The 23366-nt window shown below is 44.3% G+C and overlaps 1 protein-coding gene and 1 pseudogene across 1 annotated transcript; both read left to right on the plus strand.

The window, feature by feature from the left end:
• The first annotated feature begins 2002 nt into the window (after positions 1 to 2002).
• LOC136532527 (uncharacterized) lies at positions 2003 to 2591 on the plus strand (annotated as a pseudogene).
• Positions 2592 to 20252: 17661 nt separating this feature from the next.
• LOC136532528 (uncharacterized) lies at positions 20253 to 20813 on the plus strand. The gene has a single exon (XM_066525115.1). The coding sequence runs from the start codon at positions 20253 to 20255 to the stop codon at positions 20811 to 20813; it is 561 nt and encodes a 186-aa protein (XP_066381212.1).
• The last annotated feature ends 2553 nt before the right edge of the window (positions 20814 to 23366 follow it).

Genomic DNA, 23366 nt, shown 5'->3' on the forward strand with positions numbered 1-23366 from the left:
TGCATGATTGACATAATACTTGGTGATTATGCTTAATGATGCTCGTGGTCAAGCTTTTAATGGCATTTTAACATCACATCTGGGATGTTACAATGGCCAGTACAGGAAGATTTCCTTAGTTTCTCCTACGGCCGTTTCCTGCGATCCAAAGGAGTGAACGGTAGCGGGATCTCGAATCCTACTGAAAGTTTTTTCCTGCGTTTCTCCTTCAATCCAAAGGCCTCAGTTTGTCCAAACATGACCGGATGGTCCGGCCCATTTCTATTCGTAGCCGTGATTACGGCCAGCAGGGCCTGTCAAGATTTTAACAATGGTCCAGCCCAACACGCTCTGCCTCGGGCCCCCCAGCTATTTCTTTCTTTCTTTCTTTCTTCGTTGCTTTCTTTCTTTCTTTCTTTCTTTCTTTCTTTCTTTCTTTATATACGGAGTACAAACTAAGCCTGTGGTTTCCTCAACACAAAACAAAAAAAAAAAAAACAAATTATGCCTGTGGTTTTAATTATGAGCGAGATGTTTGCTGAGCTAATAAGTATATATATGCAACGTAAATTAAATACACCTTTTTTTGGAAGCTAAAGCATCTTCAATCGGAGCACATATTATAACAACACTTTGTTGTCAATTCACGAAACAAACAAAAAGATTATGATCACCTCAAAGTAAGAAGGTATATTCCAGTTCAGCAGTGGATCATATGATTTTTCTTCAGGGTGGCTGGTCAACGAGAATAAAAGATAGCTAGGTTCGTATTGTATATAAATGATTCTAGCCGTCGTAATAATAGTACTGTATGCATGTGACATTGACACTTCCATCACTATTTATGGAGCATATATATATGTGTGTGTAACTCCAAGTTGCGCGTACGTACGTGCACCCAGCACGGAGAGAACAAACGAATGTGCAGGCATGCAGAAGCTTGGACTTGGAACCACATATTGCATTGCTTCTGCTGGCGACCATCCATATGTGTGTGTGCATGGAATCGAATAAGGCCGGCAAAAGCATTATATTGGCCTCTCGGTGGCTGTGTAAAGCCGTCGCTTCGAAACCGTTATTGGAAACCCAAAGTATCTAATCTCACTTTAGGTAGCTGTGTATACGTCGTCGCCCCTACTTTAAAAACAAATTCACTTGCGGTTGGAATTGGCTGCCACCAGTGGAGCAACCCAGAGATGCAAATGTCATAGTTGCATCCGGGTACTCTCCGTCCCATCCTCTGCGTGCACGGAGGTTTGGGAGAGCAGGCCTCCGGAAACAGCATTTGCATCGGGACACTTGCTCGGGTGTGTGCGGGCGATTAGATTTTTGGGGAGTGTCTTCGCAACTGCTGGTTGTCTTCCTCGGAACGTGTTCGTCTTCTTCCTGGCATCGCTTCTTCTTTCTCGGATCGACATCATCTACTTCCCAGTGGATGTTCGAGGGACGGCATTGCATACATCTTCCTACATCAACTGTGATCCGCGACTTCGAGCAAACTCACCATGAGTGGGAATGGAGCCCCTAGTGCTTTGAGCATGAGTCCCTCCGCTAGGCATATCTCTATTCTCGAATTGGTTAAATTCAATCTTATTTCCGCTATGATCAGTATGTTATTCATGAACATATTTGCTGCTAATATGAGCAGTAGTAAAATTACACAGTGCACATATTTGTCATCACTATTTTGCTATTAATTTTCTATATTAATTTTAACATGAAAATGCCTAAATTCCTAACAATTCAAAAACATGATATTAGATAATTTTTTGTTAGTGGTTTTGCTGCTGCTTTGAAGCCAAATGTTTTTTATGGAATAAATTACAAGAGATGGCGTGCTAAGATAGTGTTGTGGTTAACTGCTATGAACTGCTATCACGCCGCACAGGGAAAACCTGAACAATTTACTCCTGAGGAGGAGCAAAAGTTCAAGGTAGCTGATAACCTGTTTTGAGGCGTCGTGATTAGCGCGCTTCATAGTAAGTATGAGGACAACTACATCCCTTACACGACAGGCAAGGATTTATGGGATGCACTTGATGTTAAGTTTGGTGTTTCTGACGCCGGTAGTGAGTTGTACATCATGAAGCAGCTGTTTGACTATAAAATGGTTGACAACCGTTCTGTGGTCGAACAAGCTCATAAGATACAGGCATTGGCTAAGGAACTTGAACAGTTCCCATGTGTGTTGCCCGACAAGTTTGTGGCCGATGGTATTATTGTTCAGCTGCCATCTTCTTGGAGGGATTTTGCTACCTCTTTAAAACACAAGAGACAAGAGTTTAGCGTGACTGAGCTTATTGGGTCTCTTGATGTTGAGGAGAGGGCGAGAGCAAAAGACACGTATGGAAAAGACGTTGAGCCTTTTAGTGCCAATATGGTGCAGAAGAAAAAATTCAAATGCATCTCATAATAATAATAAGAAGAAGAACAAGTAAGAGAACAACTCGAAGCCTAAACAAACAACCACTTTTAAGAAGAAAAAGAACAACAAAGATGGTGGTTGCTTTATTTGCGGGAGCGATGAGCATTGAGCAAGTTCGTGCCCAGAGCCTAAATTTAAGCAAGAGAAGAAATCTGCAAACATGGTTATTAGCGAGGCTGAAGGATGAACATCTGGGTATGGTAATTCTTTACCTACTGTTCTTTCAGTTTGTCATTCGCCTGAGTGGTGGATGGACACTGAGGCTAATATTCATATGTGTGCTTATGCTTCTTTATTTTCTTCTTATCAGGTCGGCAAGACTGGAGCCTTGCTGATGGGGAATAGGTCCCATGCACATGTTCTTGGTGTTGGTACAATTATTCTGAAGTTCACTTCGAGAAAGACGGTGTTGTTGAAGAACGTGCAACATGTCCCCTCCATAAAAAGAATCTAGCTAGCGGCTCTCAATGTTGTCGAGATGGTTATAAAATTGTCTTTGAGGCCAATAAATGTGTATTGTCAAAGTATGGAACTTTTGTTGGTAAATATTATGATTGTGGAGGCTTGTTTCGCTTATCCTTGCATGATGATATGTGTAATAAGATTGTGAACAATGCTATTATCCCTGATGAGTCAAATATTTGGCATTCACATCTTTGTCATGTTAATTTTGGTTGTCTATCGCATCTTCCGATCTGAATTTAATCTCGAAAATTAATTTGGTTAAAGGTTTTAAGTGCCATGTGTGTGTGCAATCTAAGCAACCTCGTAAGCCTCATAAGGTTACGGAGGCGAGGAACTTGACACCATTAGAACTAGTCCATTCTGATCTTTGTGAGATGAATGGAGAGTTGACTAAAGGTGGCAAAAGATACTTCATGACTTTTATAGATGACTGTACTAGATTTTGTTATGTGTATCTGTTAAAAATAAAGGATGAAGCGTTGCATTATTTTAAGATCTATAAAGCTAAAGTAGAAAATCAACTTGAGAGGAAAGTTAAACGGTTAAGATCTAATCGTGGTGGAGAATACTTTTCAAGTGAATTTTCTGAATTCCGTGTAGAACATGGAATTATTCATGATAGGACACCGTCATATTCACCACAATCCAATGGGATTACCGAAAGAAATAACCGTACTCTAACTGAGTTGGTTAACGCCATTTTGGAGACAACGGGTCTATCTAAGGAATGATGGGGTGAGGCTATGTTGACAGTGTGTCATGTCTTGAATAGAGTTCCTACAAAAAATAAGGAAATCACACCATTTGAAGAATGAGAAAAGAAAAGATTAAATCTCTCATATTTGTGCACTTGGAGTTGTTTGGCCAAAGTGAATGTGCCAATTAACAAAAAGCTCAAACATGGACCTAAAACTATTGATTGTGTTTTGCTTGGTTATGCTACTCACAACATTGGATATAGATTCTTAATTATAAATTCTAGTGTATCTGACAGGCATGCTGGTACTATCATGGAGTCCAGAGACGCTACATTTTTTGAAAGTGAATTTCCCATGAAAAATGTGCATAGCACATCTAGTCATGAACCTATAATTCCCCATAAGCAATTTATTCCGATAGAACATTCTGAGGAACCCCATATGCACAATCCTGAGGAGGATGAAATTGTAGTCACTCGAAAAAGTAAGAGACAACGAACTGCAAAGTCTTTTGGTGATGACTATATTGTGTACCTTGTGGATGACATACCAAGAACCATTGAAGAGGCATATTCATCTCCTGATGCTGACTTGTGGAAGGAAGCGATATGGAGTGAGATAGATTCAATTATGTCTAATGGAACTTGAGAAATTGTTGAACGTCCTTATGGGTGTAAACCAATAGGGTGCAAATGGGTGTTCAAGAAAAAGCTTAGGCCTGATGGTGCAATTAAGAGGTACAAGGCAAGGCTTGTGGCGAAGGGTTATACTTAGAAAGAAGATGAAGATTTCTTCGATTCTTAGTCACCTGTTGCTCGATTAACCATAATTCGAGTGTTACTTTCTCTGGTTGCCTCTCATGGTCTTATCATTCATCAGATGGATGTAAAGACGACTTTCCTAAATGGAGAGTTAGAGGAGGAGATCTATATGGATCGGCCAGATGGATTTGTAGCAAATGGTTAAGAAGGCATGGTGTGTAAATTATTGAAGTCCCTATATAGCCTGAAACAAGCTCCTAAGCAGTGGCAAGAGAAGTCTGATAGAACTTTGACATATGTTGGCTTTGTTGTGAATAAAGCTGACACATGTGTATACTATCGGTATGGTGGGGGCGAAGGAGTTATCTTGTGTTTATATGTTGATGACATACTGATCTTTGGAACTAGCCTTAATGTGATTAAGGAGGTTAAAGACCTTTTGTCTAATAATTTTGAGATGAAAGACTTGGGAGAAGCTGATGTTATTCTTAATATCAAGCTACTAAGAGAAGGCAATGGTGGAATTACACTTTCACAATCCTACTATGTGTAAAACGTATTGAGTCACTTTGGGTTTAGTGATTGTCAACCTGCTTCTACGCCTTATGACACTAGTGTGCTATTAAGGAAAAATCGAAGAATAGCAAGGGATCAATTGAGATACTCCCAAATTATTGGTTCACTTATGTATCTGGCTAGCGCTACGAGTCCTGATATCTCGTTTGCTGTGAGCAAACTAAGCCGGTTTGTGTCAAATCTAGGAGATAATCATTGACGTGCTCTTGAGAGAGTATTGCACTATCTGAAAAGGTACTATGAGTTATGTCATTCACTATACCGGGTACCCAAAAGTACTAGAGGGTTTCTATGATGCCAATTGGATATCTGATGCTGATAAGCTTTATGCCACAAGCGGATATGTATTCTTGCTTGGAGGTGGCGCTGTTTCCTAAAAATCTTGCAGGTAGACCGTTTTACCGAAGTCAACAATGGAAGCAAAACTCATAGCATTAGACACCGTTGGCGCTGAGGCTGAGTGGCTTCGTGAACTCCTTATGGATTTACCGGTTGTAGAGAAACCTATACCGGCTATTTCTATGAACAGTGACAACCAAACTGTGATAACTAAGGTAAACAGTTCTAAGGACAACATGAAGTCCACAAGTCACGTTAAGCGGAGATTAAAATCTGTCAGAAAATTGAGAAACTTTGAAGTGATAGCGTTGGACTATGTCCACACGTCTAAAAATCTGATAGATCAATTCACTAAGGGACTATCACGTAATGTGATAGATAGTGCATCGAGTGCAATGGGCTTGAGACCCACATGAAGTCTATCATGGTGGTAACCTATTCTATGTGATCGGAGATCCTGTGAAGTAGGTTGGTGAAGCCAGAGGTAGGATGTGAGGAAAGACCCTTAACTAAACCAATGTCAGATGCACTTCTTTCCTTTTCTGTAAGGCAGGTTGGTTTTATACCTTAATGTGTTTCAAAGTGGTTTGTTTAAGCAAAGATGTTGTCCTACAGAACATCTTTTGAGAAACATACTTCTGTGAGTTCGACTGCTAGTCATAGTATATGAGATTTGGGTGATCTCTAGATATTCATGAATGGGCCAGGAGTATGACTTATATGCTCCAACCAGAGGGGATGCTTTAGGCAGCCTTGTACCAGTAAAGGACTTAGGTGAAACTTATTTCGCACAAAACAGTCAATTGAAGGTATAGTCAATTGAACATTTATGAAGAAGCGTAACCTCTGTTCTAGGTGGATGTTCAACTTAAAAGTCTCCACCGAAACACTGGTATATTAAACAATAGCGAAGTTGAGGACATTTCTTCTATGCTTTGAAATTTGGTGGGGATCGTTGGATTTAATTGGAATTAACCAATTACATTTAGCAATTAAATCAAAAGAAATTTCATAGCTAGGATTAATGCTAGGTGAAACTTAAGACGTTTAATAGGCATTAGGGGATGTTTCAAGGACACTTAGTGGTTGATTAGTGAGTTACTAGTAATGGATAATTGATTTGTCAGTTACTAGTAACTAATATGGTCTTCATGCCATCATCAACGGGGTTGATTAGTGGGTTACCAGAAATGAACAATTTATATGTCAGTTACTGGTAACTTACATTGTGTTCATGACCATTTATCAATCACTACATCTGTCTCTTCGTGTCCCTGGGGCTACATAAGGCGGCGCTCTCCTCTTGTTCGTGTGCACATGACACAAAACCACGTCTCACCAAGTCGCTGTCGAGTTGCATCCGAGTACTCCCCGTCCCATCCTTTGCGCGCACGGAGATTTGGGAGAGCAGGCCTCCGAAACCGGCGTTTGCATTGGGACACCTGCTCGGGTGTATGCGGGTGATCAGGTTTTTGGGGAGCATCTTTGCGACTGCTCCCCGTCCTCTTCTTCCTCGGAACATCTTCATCTTCTTCCTGGTGGCGCTTCTTCTTTCTCGAATCGGCTTCATCTACTTTCTGGTGGACGTTCGAGAGACGGCAATACGTACATCTTCCTGCATCAACTGTGGTCCGCGACTTCGAGCAACTCACCATGAGTGGGAATGGAGCCACTGGTGCTTTGAGTATGAGTCCCTCCCCTGGGTATATCTCTATTCTCAAATTGGTTAAATTCAATCTTATTTCTGCTATGATCAGTATGTTATTCATGAACATATTTGCTGCTAATATGAGCAGTAGTAAAATTACACACGTGCACATATTTGTCATCATATTTTGCTGTTAATTTTTTGGACTAGTTTTAACATGAAAATACCTAAATTCCTAACAATTGAAAATGCCCCTATATTTCTACTTCTACAATAGGATTTATTTGTTTGACAACTTTCTCATATTTTTTATGGACGGTTCACTTAACAAATCATTTCTAACTAGGTCCGGGAGTATTATAGCTTAACTACCGGCCCTGGAGGGGCGGTTCTATGAAGTAAACTCTGCTCCTAGAATTATATCAATTTCAGCGATGGGTCGGATTAAGATAACCGCCCGCTGAAAATATGATCTCTTCTAGGTGGTTGCTCATGTTGTCAACCTCCTTGAAAATGTGTGATTTATATAAAAAAACTTGACCCACGGGGGTAGGACAGCCCCCGGACATTGTGCTTAAGAAGAAGACCTTCTCACGCGGGTCAAAAAAATCTCCGAACCTTTGCCCCATCCATACACAGTGGCATCGTATCTCCCATAAGACTGGACTAGCCTTAGACCTGTGCTTTGGCGTGGGGCAGACGAGGGGATTTTTTTTAACGTGTAGATAAACTACGCCTCCTCCGGCCAACAAATCCGCCCCCGTGGGGGTTCGAACTCTGGCCGGCTGGAAACATGCCCTATAGAAATTGTAGTGATCAACGAGATACCTAACACTTTATAGTTGATCTTTTTCATTTGAGATCATTTATAGGCCCTCTGGTGTACTACACATGAGACCACTATTTTCTGACCGCCTATATAGTAAAATAGTGGGTTTTGGCGAAAACCATTTGTCACATTATAAAGATATTTTTATAATATACAACTCTTTGGAATTAATTAAGATAATATAGAGGCCGGGTTAAAGTACAATATCCAAGATAGGGTGCATGTCTTAGTGGACTTATTATATTGATATGATTGGAGAAAGTACATAATGAATTCCTTTGCACAATTTTGAGCCATTCATGCATAAAAGAGGAAATATTGCTCTTATGGTATCTTCCGCAACCCCCCCCCCCCCACCCCCCCCCCCCCCCACACCCCCACCCCCAATAATTAGTTAAAAAGAAAAATGAAATTAAATGAAACGAAAAGAAAAGAGTTAATATTGAGTGTTGCAGATTTTATTCTCCCCACCCCACAAGTGGAACTGCTTTGTTTTTTTTTTGTCTTCGTCCATGCTTTTTTCCTCCAAAGTCCAACCATCTGATTGATAGATACTGTCATTTCGCCATTCAATCCGAATCGATCGTCAAGTTGCCGGAGCAACGGCTCATTGGAACGAACCTCTTCTTCAGGAGGAGAAGAGGGAAAATGATCTACGGTTTTGTCGGTGGACGGTGACTCGCGCTTTCACTCTCCCCTGTCCGTGGAGCCCTAGATCGATCAAGCTTTCAGTCTAGCTGTATCTGAATCTACCCGTCGCAGCACTCGATCCCGTGAAAAGAAGTATTCGGAACACGCGCAGCACGCAGGGATGATCCAACACCCAGGAGGCCAGGACCCCAAGTACTAGATAGCGACAGACATGTGAGTCTGTTGTGGTTGAACGATCATGTCGTCGGCCACTCGACCGGTTTAAATTTCCTGACGATACATATTCAGATGACACAACCTTAGTTGCTGGATTGGATGCGATCGATCTCCCTCTTTTCAGAATCAATCATTTAGACATGCATGTGTACTCTCGATTATCTCGATGCTATATATATATATATTACGTCTTGGATCTGCCTAGCTGTCCGAAACGGATGAAAGATTTTCAATCTTGTTGGGTATGCATATATACCACCCACGTACGACAACAGGTGCACATCAATGAAACCAGAACAATCATTTAGGAGGAGGACGACGACTGCTGCTGCCTGCCTCCTGCCCCGAAAACAGGTGCATGCCTGCATGCAATGCACCCACACCCGCTGCATAGGGTGAGGCACAAGGCAAAATTTTTTATATTTTAGTCTTTTTTTTAAGTTTCTCACAAATAGACCCCTGGAGCAAAGATCTCAGAAAATGGACCCTTAGCTCGACGCCATTGATGCTGGCGCCGAGCTAACACGTCTCGACGCCAGCGTCCCTAGCGCCGAGCTCCTGGTCTCGGTAGGTGACATGGTAGGGAGCTCGGCGCCGTAGATCTTGGCGCCGAGCTCGGTGCCAGAGTGGCTGGCGCCGAACTCCCTGCCATTTAACCCTGGCCCAACCTTCCTGCCCGAGCGTTCTTCCTCTTCTTTCTCCTCCCTCTCGGGTTTTTTCTCTCCCCACTTCAGCCTACCTCACAAATCGGCATATTGGAGTTTGGAAACTTTGATTTGATCCGTAAATCTTCGAGAACAAGGTCTCCTCGCTCCCCTCTTAGTTTTTTTCGCATCGATTCGGTATATATTAGTCAGACTAAAATGGACTAAAAACCCTCTCTTAGTCTCTTTTAATCACCAAAACTAAACATCCAGTGACTAAAGTTTAGATCCTGATTTAGATAAATAAAGTTTAGAAGGGGAGGTTCTTAATCAGATCCCACACTAGCTTAGGTAACCCATGCTAGCTATGCATATATAACCCAAGCTAGCTATGCATATATACGATGTATATGGCGCGTGAATGAATGGGTACAGTGCATGCATCCCCTGGTGCAGTGCCCACTACGTACTGCTTTGTTCCCTTGCTTGGATACTTATCCACATCAGCAAAGGCGTGCCTGGCCACGAAAGAGATCCCAAAAATCGTGGCCACATCTTTTTCTTCTCCCGCTTGCGGAGCTAGCTGAGAGCTGCATGCACAAAACCCAGGGCCGCGAACGAACCAAACTCCATCGATGGCTTGCTAGCGGCCAAGCAACAGAATGTGGCTGGCTGCGGAGCATCCATCCCCTTCCCCACAACTCCTCACAGGTACGGTCTCGACAGCACCCCTGGCGGCCCCTAGCTTGCTAGATCTCTATCAGTATGTGTGTCTGCATGCATGTAGCCGGCCGGATGGACCGATCCGTAGTGCAGCCGGAATAAGCTACGACCAAGCCAGCAGCTGTTCACATCAGATCACATGCCATGGCCATGCGGGAGGAGACCAAATCCCGGTGGCCAACCAGCTGGTGGCATGATGCAGCTCGCTAGCTCTCCTTGGACTATTTCCGGCTGATGGCCTTGTGCCCCGAACTTTTTTATAATTTAGTCTTTTTTAAAAGTTTATCATAAATAGATCTCTGGAGGAAAGATTTCAGAAAATGGATCCTTAGCTCGGCGCCATTGATGCTGGCGCCGAGCTAACACGTCTCGGCGCCAGCGTCCCTGGCGCCAAGCTCCTGGGCTCGGTAGGTGACATGGCAGGGAGCTCGGTGCCAGCCACTCTGGCGCCGAGCTCGGCGCTGTAGATCTTGACGCCGAGCTCGGTGCCAGAGTGGCTGGCGCCGAGCTCCCTGCCATTTAACCCCGGCCCAACCATCCTGCCCGAGCGTTCTTCCTCTTCTTTCTCCTCCCTCTCGGGTTTTTTCTCTCCCCACTTCACCCTACCTCACAAATCGGCATATTGGACCTTGGAAACTTTGATTTGATCCGTAAATCTTCGAGAGCAAGGTCTCCTCGCTCCCCTCTTAGTTTTTTCGCATCGATTCGGTATATATTAGTCGGATTTTTTAACGTAATAATCGTCATCACTTATAGTTTCATTATATCCCTCAATATATGTATTATACAACTGTAGGATGATGCCAAGGCGTGGAAAAGCTAGCAAACCTAGGCGCATGTAGTTATATTATGGGTTCATTGTTGTGCATCAAATGGGAAACCCTAGGTTTAGGGTTTAATGTTAACTACTTCGGTTCTTAGAAAGAAATTGGTTGTATTGTAGTTATGGTTCTCATTGATATTTATTTGTGATGTTTTGATTTATATTTGTTAAATTACATCCGTTTTGTTAAATGCAAGTAATGTTTCAGGAGGAGTTTTGGCGAAAACGGGGTCGTCCTCGAGAATTATACCCCGACGCGTCTAGCAAAGATGCCCCCGTCCCTCCTGACCTCCCTGTCCCTAACTGTGACTGTGGTTTCCTGGCCCATGTTTTTCAACCGAAACATCCGGACACAGCGGCGCGTTGCTTCTATACATGCAGTCGTTTTAATGTAAGAAATTATTTTCACTATCCTTTTTCTTTATTTGTGTAAGTATGGTACTAATATTTTGTTGGAATCTCGTTGTGTAGGACTATAAGATGTGCTTTTTCTTTCAGTGGATCGACAGTGCAGACAAGTTTGATCCTAGGTACCTCCTTTTTGATGATTGGTTTAGAGGGAGACATCCACGTGAGCACTTCAAGCGGTGGGTTCCACCCCCTAACCCTCCGCCAATGATTGCTAAGGAGAAGCACCTAGCCGTAGTTAGATGACTCGAGGAACCTTCTCTATGCGATTGTGGAGATCGAGCTGTGATAAACCCTGAGAATACATTGGAGTTTGTGTGTCCAAACAAGCATGAAGTAAGTGCAAAGTGTATGTGTTGAAATATTGAGCTATATGTGTTCATGTACTAATGTCTACTTATTTAGGTGTTTTCAATGGCGAAGTGTTATTTCAAGAAGTGGTTGTATGGTCCTAAGAACTAATGGCCGGAAGAACCGTGAAAGGTTAAGGAAAAGAAGAAAGAAAGGGTAATTTACAAAGCACCTCCTGTCATGTGCGAATGTGGTGTTAAATCCAACTATGGCCTAGTCCCTTCGGAGCTTGGAATAGGACATTATTGTGGTCATATGGTTGAGTATGATGAGGTTGGTTATTTTTGTGGTAAACATGAAATTGTATTTTGTTTCTTTTGCAAAGACATATATGATATAATTTTTTGTTTGAACAGAGCACTAGGAAATGCAGGTGGGAATATTATGATGGTCAAGCTAAGTTCTTGGATGAACTGAAGAAGAGGCAAGTAATTGCATGAAAGACGGGATATGGACCTGACTACGTCAAACTATTCGTTAAACATCACAAAGAAAAGACGCGTGAGTTTGCTAGACAACGCGGTATTTATAACCCGATCGATGTTGGGCTTAACAAATGGGGATTGGAGAGACGGATGACGTTAGAGAAGGAGAGGGCACGGAATGAGGCAAGGGAGGAGGCAAGAGTACAGATGCAGGTCTTGAACGAGCATGTTGTTGCATTATGTGCCAGTGAGTGCTTGAAAGCATTTTTTTCGTTGCCTGATTTTAAATATAATATAATCGCGTTGCTAACTAATTGCATTTCATACATGAAGAGATTGGTTGCAGCGAGGAATATGCCGCAGAGCTGGCTCGGGCAAGGTATGAGGATAAGAAGTTAGATGAGCATAGATCGTGAGTTGGTCGCATCGTTCAATCACCGATTGTGTTGTCTGATGAGAGGGACGAGGATGAGGACGACACTGGCAGACTGAGTGAGCTCATTGCTCTAGCAGAGGTGGGCTTGCAGGCACAGGAGGCCGAGGACAATACTGGTAGACTGAGCAAGCTCATCGCTCTAGCAGAGGCGGGCTTGCAGGTGGAGGAGGTTGAGGAAGACACTGGCAGACTGAGCGAGCTCATCGGTCTAGCAGAGGCAGGCTTACAGGCGGAGGAGGATGACGACGCGTTCTTCACTCAGGCCGCAGCGGCCGTAGATGAAGCAGAGGCTGCTTACTACAGGCGACAGGCATGCCAGAGCAAAGCAGGTGAGCCTAGCCATAGCAATAGGGTTATAGTAGAGGATTGGTACTCAGATAATGAGTTGCTTACTCAGTATGTTTTAGACTAAGGATTTGGAAGTGCATTTGCCCCTATGTGTACTGTCGGCATGTACTTCTAGTATTATTATGTTGTTTAATGTGACATAGTATTGAACTTTTCATTATATGGTTGTTTTCATTTTTATGGTCTCAATATTCCGCTTAATGTTACAGACGTATTGAAATGTGAACACGTGCTGCAAATAAAACCTAACGACGTACGACATTATATAATTCAATACACGAAACACATAAAATGGCATGTAAGAACATGTACCGAACCTGGATACAGAGTGTGAAAAACACATAGATGTGGCATGTAAAAAAAATAAAGTTATCCTAGTAGTGTGGCCACATAGCAAATTATGCTGCACCTTCTCCATAGTAGCCTCCCGTTGTTGTTGTTGGTGGTGGCGGGGGTGACGGGGAGGCCCCTTGTTCTTGTGGTTAGGGCAGGTGCAATATGGATCATTACAGAGTGTCTCATGTGAATCGGCACCATTGTTGTTGTCGTCCTGTCCATCGTCCTTGTAACCGTTGCTAACTTCCCTTTCTAGATCAAAGATACGGTACTGTAGGTAGTAGATGTACTCCGCATGTGGATAAATAGATCGAGGATCGACCCACCTACTAAACCCACAATTTTCTTCAGCCAAGGAAGACTACAATAAATATGTCGTGTAAGTTATATACAAGAGAAACATATTGAAGAAACAAATAGTAATAGCAATTACCCATGCTCGCGGGAATTTGAAGAAAACGGCGACCTCCATCTATTCCCTCGGTGAACATCTACACTAGGTAGTCCTCACCATGCATGCATTTTGGCCACTTTTCTTTCCTTTTATCGTATCCGCTCAGTGGTGCCTCTTTGGTGAACTCACTTTTGCTCTCAACTGGGAACCTCTCATAAAGAGCTTCCTCAAAGAAATCGGGACCAAGAGGACCCTCCCACCTAATGGTAGTTCCCTTCCCCTTTTCTCTCCCTCTGGATGACTCTCCAGACATTGGTACTACAACGAAAGAAAATGCTGAGGAGTGTTCTTCTTCCTTGTTGTGTGTGTGAATGAGAGGGAGTGAGTGGTTATTTATAGGTTGAGAGGAGGAATGGAGGCCTCTCAATGTGCCATGTCAGCGATCCGTGTGCCTCTTCACCTCAGCCCTTGGATCAAACTAGTCATAAGATGGATGGTGGAGATAGAGTGGAGTTGTGCTTCCTTGCATGCCAGTACTATGTCAGTGATGTGATAAATCGCTGTTGTCCTTGTATCTGAAAAGTCTATTTTTATTGTCTAAAAAGCATAGAATCGTTCACTATTGCTTGATAACCCTAGATTCATTTACAAAGCGTATGTATGATACGTTTGGATTATACATGTTCTAATAAATTTATAGTTAATCTGTGTACTACATTTGTGCCTTTTTAGCAGTGTAGTATGATTAATGATTCACAGAAAAATTTGCAAGAGTTTTCCTTGTTTTAGGAGCATCCACAGTTACAAACAGAGACATCATTATATATTCCAAACATTTAATCATCCAAGGAGTAAAATGCAACCACAACGAACATCACAACCAACATAATATGTCCTGTACAGTCCAAATAGTCCACAATGTCCATACAGTCTCAAATAGTTACAGAAAAGTAAATACAAAATCCATAATAGTGCATACTAACAACTACCACATCCCTCACTGCCTCCTACTCTTGCCCTTACCCTTATGACTGAGAGCACTCGTACCTGGAGTGTAAGGGTCACACGAACGGCATCGCCTAGTGCCTAGAGGTGGTGTAGGATGAGTCGAGGGAGCATCATCGAGCTAAGAGGGGCCAAGCTCCTCGTGCCTCTTGTCCACGTCGTCGTCATCGTCGTCTTCCTCGTCCTCGTCCCCTGTAGCTGCTTGGCTAGAGGAACCCAAGCCTCCTCTACCTGCGGAAGGAACATACATGTCTTGCATCGTGTCTGTCCTGCAACCACAACAACCAGCCACACGGCGTAGACGACGTGGCAGCCTCTGTTGTACAAAACTATGTTAACTCAAACAATCTAACGTATTAATGATATGTTTGAAAGAATATTTTTAATCTTACATCCAGGAAGCCAAGCATGTAGTCGTCCCTGACTCTCGACCGAATGCGCTCAATCTCTTCAACTGAGCATTTGAGTGTATTGCCCTGCAACAAAGTTCTCAGTAATAATACTTCTGAACAGATAGCAATATGTTTTGTTTTCTTTTGTACAAGAATCTAACCTATTATAAGGGTGATACGGCTCGAAAGTGGCACAAACTAAAATAGATAACTCCTAATGTCAGTCCAAGAACACCTAATGTACTGTTGTGCAACTTAACGTAGAAAAATAAGGCAATTGGCTTACCACTCTGTCCAAGATCAGTCCTGCCTCCACCTGCACGAGTCGATTGGTCGTACGCCGTGTCTTCATCGTTGGAGGACTCGATGTCAGCGTAGTTATCTTCTATCCACTATACCCTCAGCCTACAACATGTCGCACGCTGGTACCAAGCTTGGTACCGCCTGAACTCACGGTTCGTGTGCGGCTTGTTGTTGTCGTCCACGTTGTCGTGCATCTCCTCCCATTGCTCAATGAAGGACTGGTGGTGCCTCTCCCAGTCAAAAATCTTATTGTTCTTCTAACGATCCAACCTGCATGTATGTCATCGTTACTTGAATTCATATACATGTCACCATATTAATATAAATGGACCATCACGAGACATTTGAAATATCAAAACACTTACTTGTGTAAGTCAACGCCAGTCGAGAACAGAGCCATAGGCCAAAGCTGTCTCACTCCAAATTGGCGTGCAACCCTATCTAGCAGGTGAAACTCAACAGCATAGAAGCAGATTAGAGGGCACCTCATCCTATAGAAGTCGTCGTCGAACCCACAAACATTGCTCAACTGAAAAGGGAGTGCGTCCTCTCCACCGTACGGCTCCCACTCCACTAGCAACATGTCCAAACAAGATGTTAGAAGGTATACTAATCCTTTTCAAACTAGCATGGAAAATAAAATTTACTTACACTAGACACCATCAACGTGTCTAGCTCATTCGTGAACTCAATGTACGCCTGGTCTAACCTCGCGTATGGAACCCTGACTTGGTCCCAAAGGTACGCCCACGTCGGCTGCCGACTTGGAGGTTGACCTTGGAACCACTCACGATGAGCCAGAACCTCTGGACGACCAACTAGAAGATGAGCCCACATCCACAGCTGTAACAGGTACACGCATCCACCAAGTGACGGGTTGGACGAAGATCGACGACACCCCTCGCACAGTTGCCGGTATAGAAAACACAAGACTATAGAGCCCCGGTTGTAGTGACCCGCCTGGTCCCAGTCACTGAGGCAGTGGATTCACATCCAGGACGCACTGTCACCCATGGCATCAGGGAAGAGAACGTAGGCAAATAGGTGTAGGATCCACGCCCTGCAGTAGTACCCAACTGTCTCCTCATCTGCCTCCTCAGGGCACTGTGCGAACTCTTCCTATTGCCAGGAGATGGGAACTCCAGAAGTGCGAGCCCCTTGCTCGCCAAGCTCATGCCCAAGGAAGGCCTCCACTCATGTTCTCTAGCCCTCTGACCTGCACTGCCCGGTGACTGGGTAGCCGTGAATTCTTAGGCCTAGCATCTTCTGACAGTCCTGGAGTGTGACTGTCATCTCCCCGAAAGGTAGGTGGAAGCTGTGAGTCTCCGGCCACCACCTATATTTTAAGACAAAGCAAGATTACTTGCCAAAAAGTCAATCGCATGAACAAATGGCCATGAATGGAGGCAATGATTCAATTTAATACCTGTCAACCAACGCAGTTATGGCCACTGAGTTGAACTTGGGCAACCCACGATGGACCTGAAAAGAGATGACATCTAGGCCAGCTCTTTGCAGGAAATGAGTGTATCTGTCATCGTACCACATGTCCAAGAACCCACTGTGGGTTCTAGGACGAAGGAGTAGAAGGTCCTGCATCGAATAAAACATAGTCTCCTGTTACTTCACGAACACATGTACGCTCACCAAATTTTGAACAAAACTTATAGATTATTACCTGCCCCAATGCTATGAGACATCCTCGGTGGATCGCCTCGTACGTCGGGTCAAGCAGGTGGAATTGCTCCATCCTAGAAAAAAAGTGAATGAATTAGAATTTCAATATACAATAAAACATGAACCTAGAAATGTATAAGTAATTGACACAAATACAAGCATAAATTGAGATATGCATAATTAATTAAATAAATATGACAAATATAAAATAATAAAATCAACCAATAGTCGCACCTCACTAATCTACCAATGGCAACTTCGTGAATTGTGGCCAAGTCTACCGCACTTGCCGCACTCGTACTGCTCGGGGTCAGTAACAAATAGAGTTCCTCTCCCACGCCTCGTTCTTCTAGGTGTCTGATCCATAACCATCATGTGCCTCATCCTCTGCCTTGATCCACGCTTGTTGTAATGGTAAGCTGGATCCGCAATGTACTTCGGCCCATCATATGGAGGCCACTCTCCAGGGTCCCGGAAAGGCATGAAGCGGGGGCTCCATGTGTGCACAAGCATGTCGACACTGAACTCGTGAGGTATCCTCCTCTCGATATTATAGTTGCGATGCCTAGCTGCTGCCACCAAATGAGAACATAGAAAGTGGTACTGCCTTGGTTTAGCACAAGTGCACTTGAAATCTTGGAGGACAACCACATGTATCCTCGACTCTCAGACCTCGCCGTCGAACGTTGTACCACCCGTATGCTCGACCTGATAAGTCCCTATGGCGTGGTCAAAGTATGTAACCTCATGTGTGCCAGCCCTTTCTCTTGTCTTCTCTAGGTGTGCCTTTGGTTTTGGAGCCCATATCTCTCCATCACTCCGCAACTACAATGCATGGGCGTGTCTATTGTTGAACTAGGCAACAAGCTTATAGAAGGTGAATTGAACAATTGCATTCATGGGCATACCACGTATCTCCAATAGCAACTTATTGAATGACTCCGCCATGTTGCTGCACTGAAACTCATACCTCCATCCACCAGCGTCGTGAGCTCTCATCCATTTCTCCAAATCCATCATCAAACATGTGAGCCATTGTCTACCTTCTGCATTTGATGCGGTTCTGACCTACTCTAACTTTTCCTAAAAGTACTTGTCCTCAAGCTATCGAGCAGCCTCCTAGAACAGATCAAAGTTGCCCTTCACACCATCCTTCCAGAGTAAATTCTCGGCAAGGTGCCGAGTACACCAACGATGGTGCAAAGGTGCATACCCCTCTATCTGCTCTCGCGTGGCATTAAGTATGCCCTGGTGCCTATCAAATATGACGCCAACCTCCATACCAGGCCCAACCACGTGTATCCGGACTAGCCTCAAGAACCATCCCCAACTATCATTGTTCTCCTTCTCAACCAAAGCAAATGCCAAAGGAACCAACTTGTTGTTCGCATCATAGGTTATGGCTATAAGAAGTGTGCCCTGGTATTTGCCAATCAAGAATGTACCATCAATGGAGAAGACGGGACGACAGTGCCTAAAGGCCTCGACACACTGAGGGAAGCACTAGAAAGCACGGAAGAATATCTGCCTCCCATCCTTCCATGCATTTGGTTTTGGGATGTACTCATAATGCATGCCTAGATTCACCGCTTTGATTGCATTGAAAAGAACTGGCAGCTGCTCATACCCATCCTCCCAGTCCCCATATATCATCTTCCACGCTCGCTGCTTAGCCCTCCATGCTTTACCATAAGTTATAACATAACCTCCATACAACGCCTCAACGGTCCTGATAATTGTCCTCACCTCCATGTTGGGTTCTCCCTGCAAAATTCCCATCAACCGCTTGGCAATGAGGGTAGATGTCAACTGTCGATGCCTTAGTGTCAGCTCATGGTCAGCACAATTGTGTGGCCCGACAACTTTTGTGATCTTCCATTTTCCGGTTACCTGTTGCTTCCTTGCACAAACCCTTCATGGATAGCGTTCCTTGTCACACACAACTGTGTAACGGCGCTCTGCATATGAATGTAATACCTTGTAAGGTCTCTTTCGTATCACTGCAAAAGCCTGCAACCACCTCTTCAAAGCAGGGAGGTCATTGAACACCCTCCCATTCTCAATTACCATGTTAGGACCGGCCTCAGGAGCTTCTAGGAGCTCATCATCACGTCCCTCTGCAAACGCCTGATCGAAATGAGCAAGATCGCTGAACTCATGAACTCTGGGATCACAACGGCCGAGAAAGATACGCCTCATCATCTCAACATCACTCTCTGTCAGCTCTCCAACAGGGCGATCATCATCAGAATCAAGAGCCCTAGCCATCTCATATGACTCCGAATCATGCATAATTTCAACACTATTGGAGCTACAGAATCCATCTCCAAAGTGCACTTGCGCAGCAACAGGGGGCACATCCACATTCTTAGGAATGTCTCCTGCAACATCAGTAGAGAAATGAGGAAAGAATGAAAGAAATAGATGTAAGGAACGGGGTAAGCTCCCAAAAACCATGTGGTTAAGACACTTACTCTGATGATTCTGTGTCAAAAGGATCTCATAAGGAGGATCTGCCACGGAAACATGAGTCTGACAACCATCTCCAACTACCGCATTAGGGGCAGATTGAGCATCGGGAACCATAGGTGCAATCTCCACATGCAGATAAGGTTCCAGAACGGGAGGGTCGATGTGTGCCTGATGATCCATTGCTAGGGTAAACCCATGAGGGATGGGATCAACTAACACCCGACGCACAACCACATCCAAATATTGCAGCTGGCTCTTCATAGCCGATCTCACATAGTTCTCCCACTGATCCGCACAACCAATTGAGATCATTCGCCTAAAGATGTTGGGAGGAGAACCTAGGTGTAGTACACCATCAACTGCAATGCCATCATCTCCAAGGCAATGCAGCTCTTCCCAAGCCCTTGCAATCATCTCACTAAATGAAGGCCTATCATTGAATAACACAGGCACGCTTTGCATGTCAACAAACTCAACATATCCATAGCGATCACTTTCAACGGTGCCTCCATGATATATGGTCACTAGGTTGTCCATCTAGTTCAAACACGTAACGAAACACATGTCCTTTAGTCCAAATTAGACGATAGATAGTACCTAATAAGTACTTTCTAACTACAAACTAAGTAAATAAGATAATAACTACGTATATATATACAATGTACTCACTAAATAGTTAGATCATATTTAGTTAACTAAATATGTAACTACATATCTAAGTAGCTATCTAACTATATCTATGTACCTATGTATCTATGTTTATATCTATCTATATATATATCTCACTAGATCACTAACTAAATCAACTACCTAAGTCATCACATTAACTAGTAAATAATAAATGTCAACTAAGTAGGTACATTGCATATTCATAATTTTTACCTTTCCAACGACTGATCCGCGGACGTCGACGGAGTCGCAGCGGATGATGGGCGTGGGTCAGGCCGACGATCCGGGCCAGCGGTGGCACGGCCGGCCGCTGCAGGTGGCGGGGTCGGCGGTGGCGCGGTCGACGATAGCAGTGGCGCGCGGCGGGCGTGGGATGCCCGGGGCTCCGCGCGGCGTGTTCGGCTCGACGGGCGTGGGAGGCACGGCGGCCGTGGCCGAGGACGGCGGTGGAGGGCGGCAAGGCGGGGCGAGGCCAAGGCGAGGAGAGGGCGCAGCGCGGGCGCAGGAACCGGCGAGGGGACCGGGGCGCGGGCGTCAGCCGTGGGCAACGGCGCTGCGCGGGGGTGTGGCGCGGCTGCGGGGTGCGGCACTCCTACACACCGAGGCGCAGCGGCCGCGGGGCGCGGGCAGTCCGCGGTGGCACGGCGCGGGGCGGCCTCGGGGCGGCCGCGGTGGCGCTCGGCGGGATCGGGGCGCGGGCGCGGCGCGGGCAAGGGCGCGGGCGCGGGCGAGGGCGGCCGGCGGCGGCGGCGGCGAAGCTCGGCTCTGCTCTGCTAGGGCGAGAGAGGGAGAGGAAGAGAGGCGTGGGGCCCATTGGTAATGAAGGCTCGGCGCCAATATCTACGGCGCCGAGCTCGGCGCCAGCGCCTCTTGCCATATCACCTACCGAGCCCAGGAGCTCGGCGTCAGGGACGCTGGCGCCGAGACGTGTTAGCTCGGCGCCAGCATCAATGGCGCCGAGCTAAGGATCCATTTTCTGAAATCTTTCCTCCAGAGGTCTATTTATGATAAACTTTTAAAAAACGGCTAAATTATAAAAAAAATTCGGGGCACAAGGCCATCAGCCGGAAATAGTCCAAGGAGAGCTAGCGAGCTGCATCATGCCACCAGCTGGTTGGCCACCGGGATTTGGTCTCCTCCCGCATGGCCATGGCATGTGATCTGATGTGAACAGCTGCTGGCTTGGTCGTAGCTTATTCCGGCTGCACTACGGATCGATGCGAGGTCCATCCGGCCGGCTACATGCATGCAGACACACATACTGATAGAGATCTAGCAAGCTAGGGGCCGCCAGGGGCGCCGTCGAGACCGTACCTGTGAGGAGTTGTGGGGAAGGGGATGGATGCTCCGCAGCCAGCCACATTCTGTTGCTTGGCCGCTAGCAAGCCATCGATGGAGTTTGGTTCGTTCGCGGCCCTGGGTGTTGTGCATGCAGCTCTCAGCTAGCTCCGCAAGCGGGAGAAGAAAAAGATGTGGCCACGATTTTGGGGATCTTTTTCGTGGCCAGGCACACGCCTTTGCTGATGTGGATAAGTATCCAAGCAAGGGAACAAAGCAGTACGTAGTGGGCACTGCACCAGGGGATGCATGCACTGTACTCATTCATTCACGCGCCATATACATCGTATATATGCATAGCTAGCTTGGGTTACCTAAGCTAGTGTGGGATCTGATTAAGAACCTCCCCTTCTAAACTTTACTTATCTAAATCAGGATCTAAACTTTAGTCACTGGATGTCTAGTTTTGGTGATTAAAAGAGACTAAGAGAGGTTTTTAGTCCCTTTTATTAACATTTTGGTGACTAGTTGGCTAAATCTCGTTTAGTCCCATTTACTCATAGTATTTGAGTAAAAAGTAACTAAATAGGACTAGATTTAGCTAACTAAGCTTTAGGAGGTGCTAACCGCCCTAACTCAAATGCGAGCTAGCTATATATAAATATTTTGGTTTCCACGGATAAGATGGCTTTAATTTGTTTCCAAAAAGGATTAATACTAAATAAAAAATGCAGGGATGGACGACAATGCGATCAAGCACAGCCGTGTGCAGGACAACTAGAAAATATCCAATCCCCAGATCATTTTGTTGGTACGAGAATCGGGAATATATATCGCATATACGTATGAACAAACTCAACTGCCCATGCTCATTATGCACAGTCGCAAAATTGCCAATTGTTTGCCATCACCATCATATATAATAAAAAGTACTTATATTTTAAAAAAAACAAAGGTCGCACATTTTGTGTCAAGTTGTTCATCTTTTTATAGTAGCAATTGTTTTTTCTATATATACCAGATATATTATGTCGCATTTTTTATTAAGTTTTTCTTAAAAAAATCAAGGTCAAACTAAGAGCCTCTCCCATGCTGCTGCTGCTGGAGGATGTCAGCTGAATTAATAACTCGGTTTTGTTGCTTCAAGTAGTTGTTCTGGCCGCAACAATGTGTTGGAATTCAGGGGCTAAAGTTTAGTAGATATTATATTAGGTATTTTGATACTAATTAAAAAGATTAAATATGAACCTAATTAGACTAAATAGATTCATCTTATAAATTAATCTTAATCTGTACAATTAGTTTTATAATTAGTTTATATTTAATACTCTAAGTTAGTATCAAATATCTTACGCGACAGGGACTAAATTTTAGCGAGAACCAAACACCCCTCGGCATGAATACTTTTCTCTTACAATTGGTTGGCTGCGGGCAAAAATCAAGACGTGGCGCATAAAAAACGAGCTTTTAATCACTGGTGCATGCAAAAATGCTTTGTCATCAGTCACATGACTTGAATGCTCGGCATAAAAGCTCATCGGAACCCGGATACTAGTAAGGAGTATTAAATATATATTAATTACAAAACCAATTACATAGGTGGAGGCTAATTTACAAGACGAATTTTTTAAGCTTAATTAATCCGTCATTAGCATATGTTTACTGTAGCATCACGGTGTCAAATCATGGACTAATTAGGCTTAAAAGATTCATCTCGTAAATTAGTCACAAGTTGTGCAGTTAGTTTCGTAATTAGTCTATATTTAATACTCCATGTATATGTCCAAACATTCGATTTGACTGGAATTTTAGAAGCTCTTGTAGAAACCAAACCGACCCTAACTGGCCCAGCTCAAAAACGCGAGAACGCCTTACAAGGCTGCCCGGAGAGAGTACGAAACTTCCGGCGCAAACGCGAGAACGCCTTAGCACACCCGCAGTAGTATTAGTTATTTATTGGCTCTAAGCTAACTTTTTCAATAGTGCTAGCTTTTAGCAATAACTTATAGTATAATCAGTGGCGGAGGACGAAAAAAATTTAAGGTAGGGCAAAGTTGATAACATATATAGTAAAGTAATATCTCTCAAAATGGTT

The sequence above is a fragment of the Miscanthus floridulus genome, unplaced genomic scaffold, assembly GCF_019320115.1.
Source record: "Miscanthus floridulus cultivar M001 unplaced genomic scaffold, ASM1932011v1 fs_647_6_7, whole genome shotgun sequence".
Lineage (NCBI taxonomy): Eukaryota > Viridiplantae > Streptophyta > Magnoliopsida > Poales > Poaceae > Miscanthus > Miscanthus floridulus.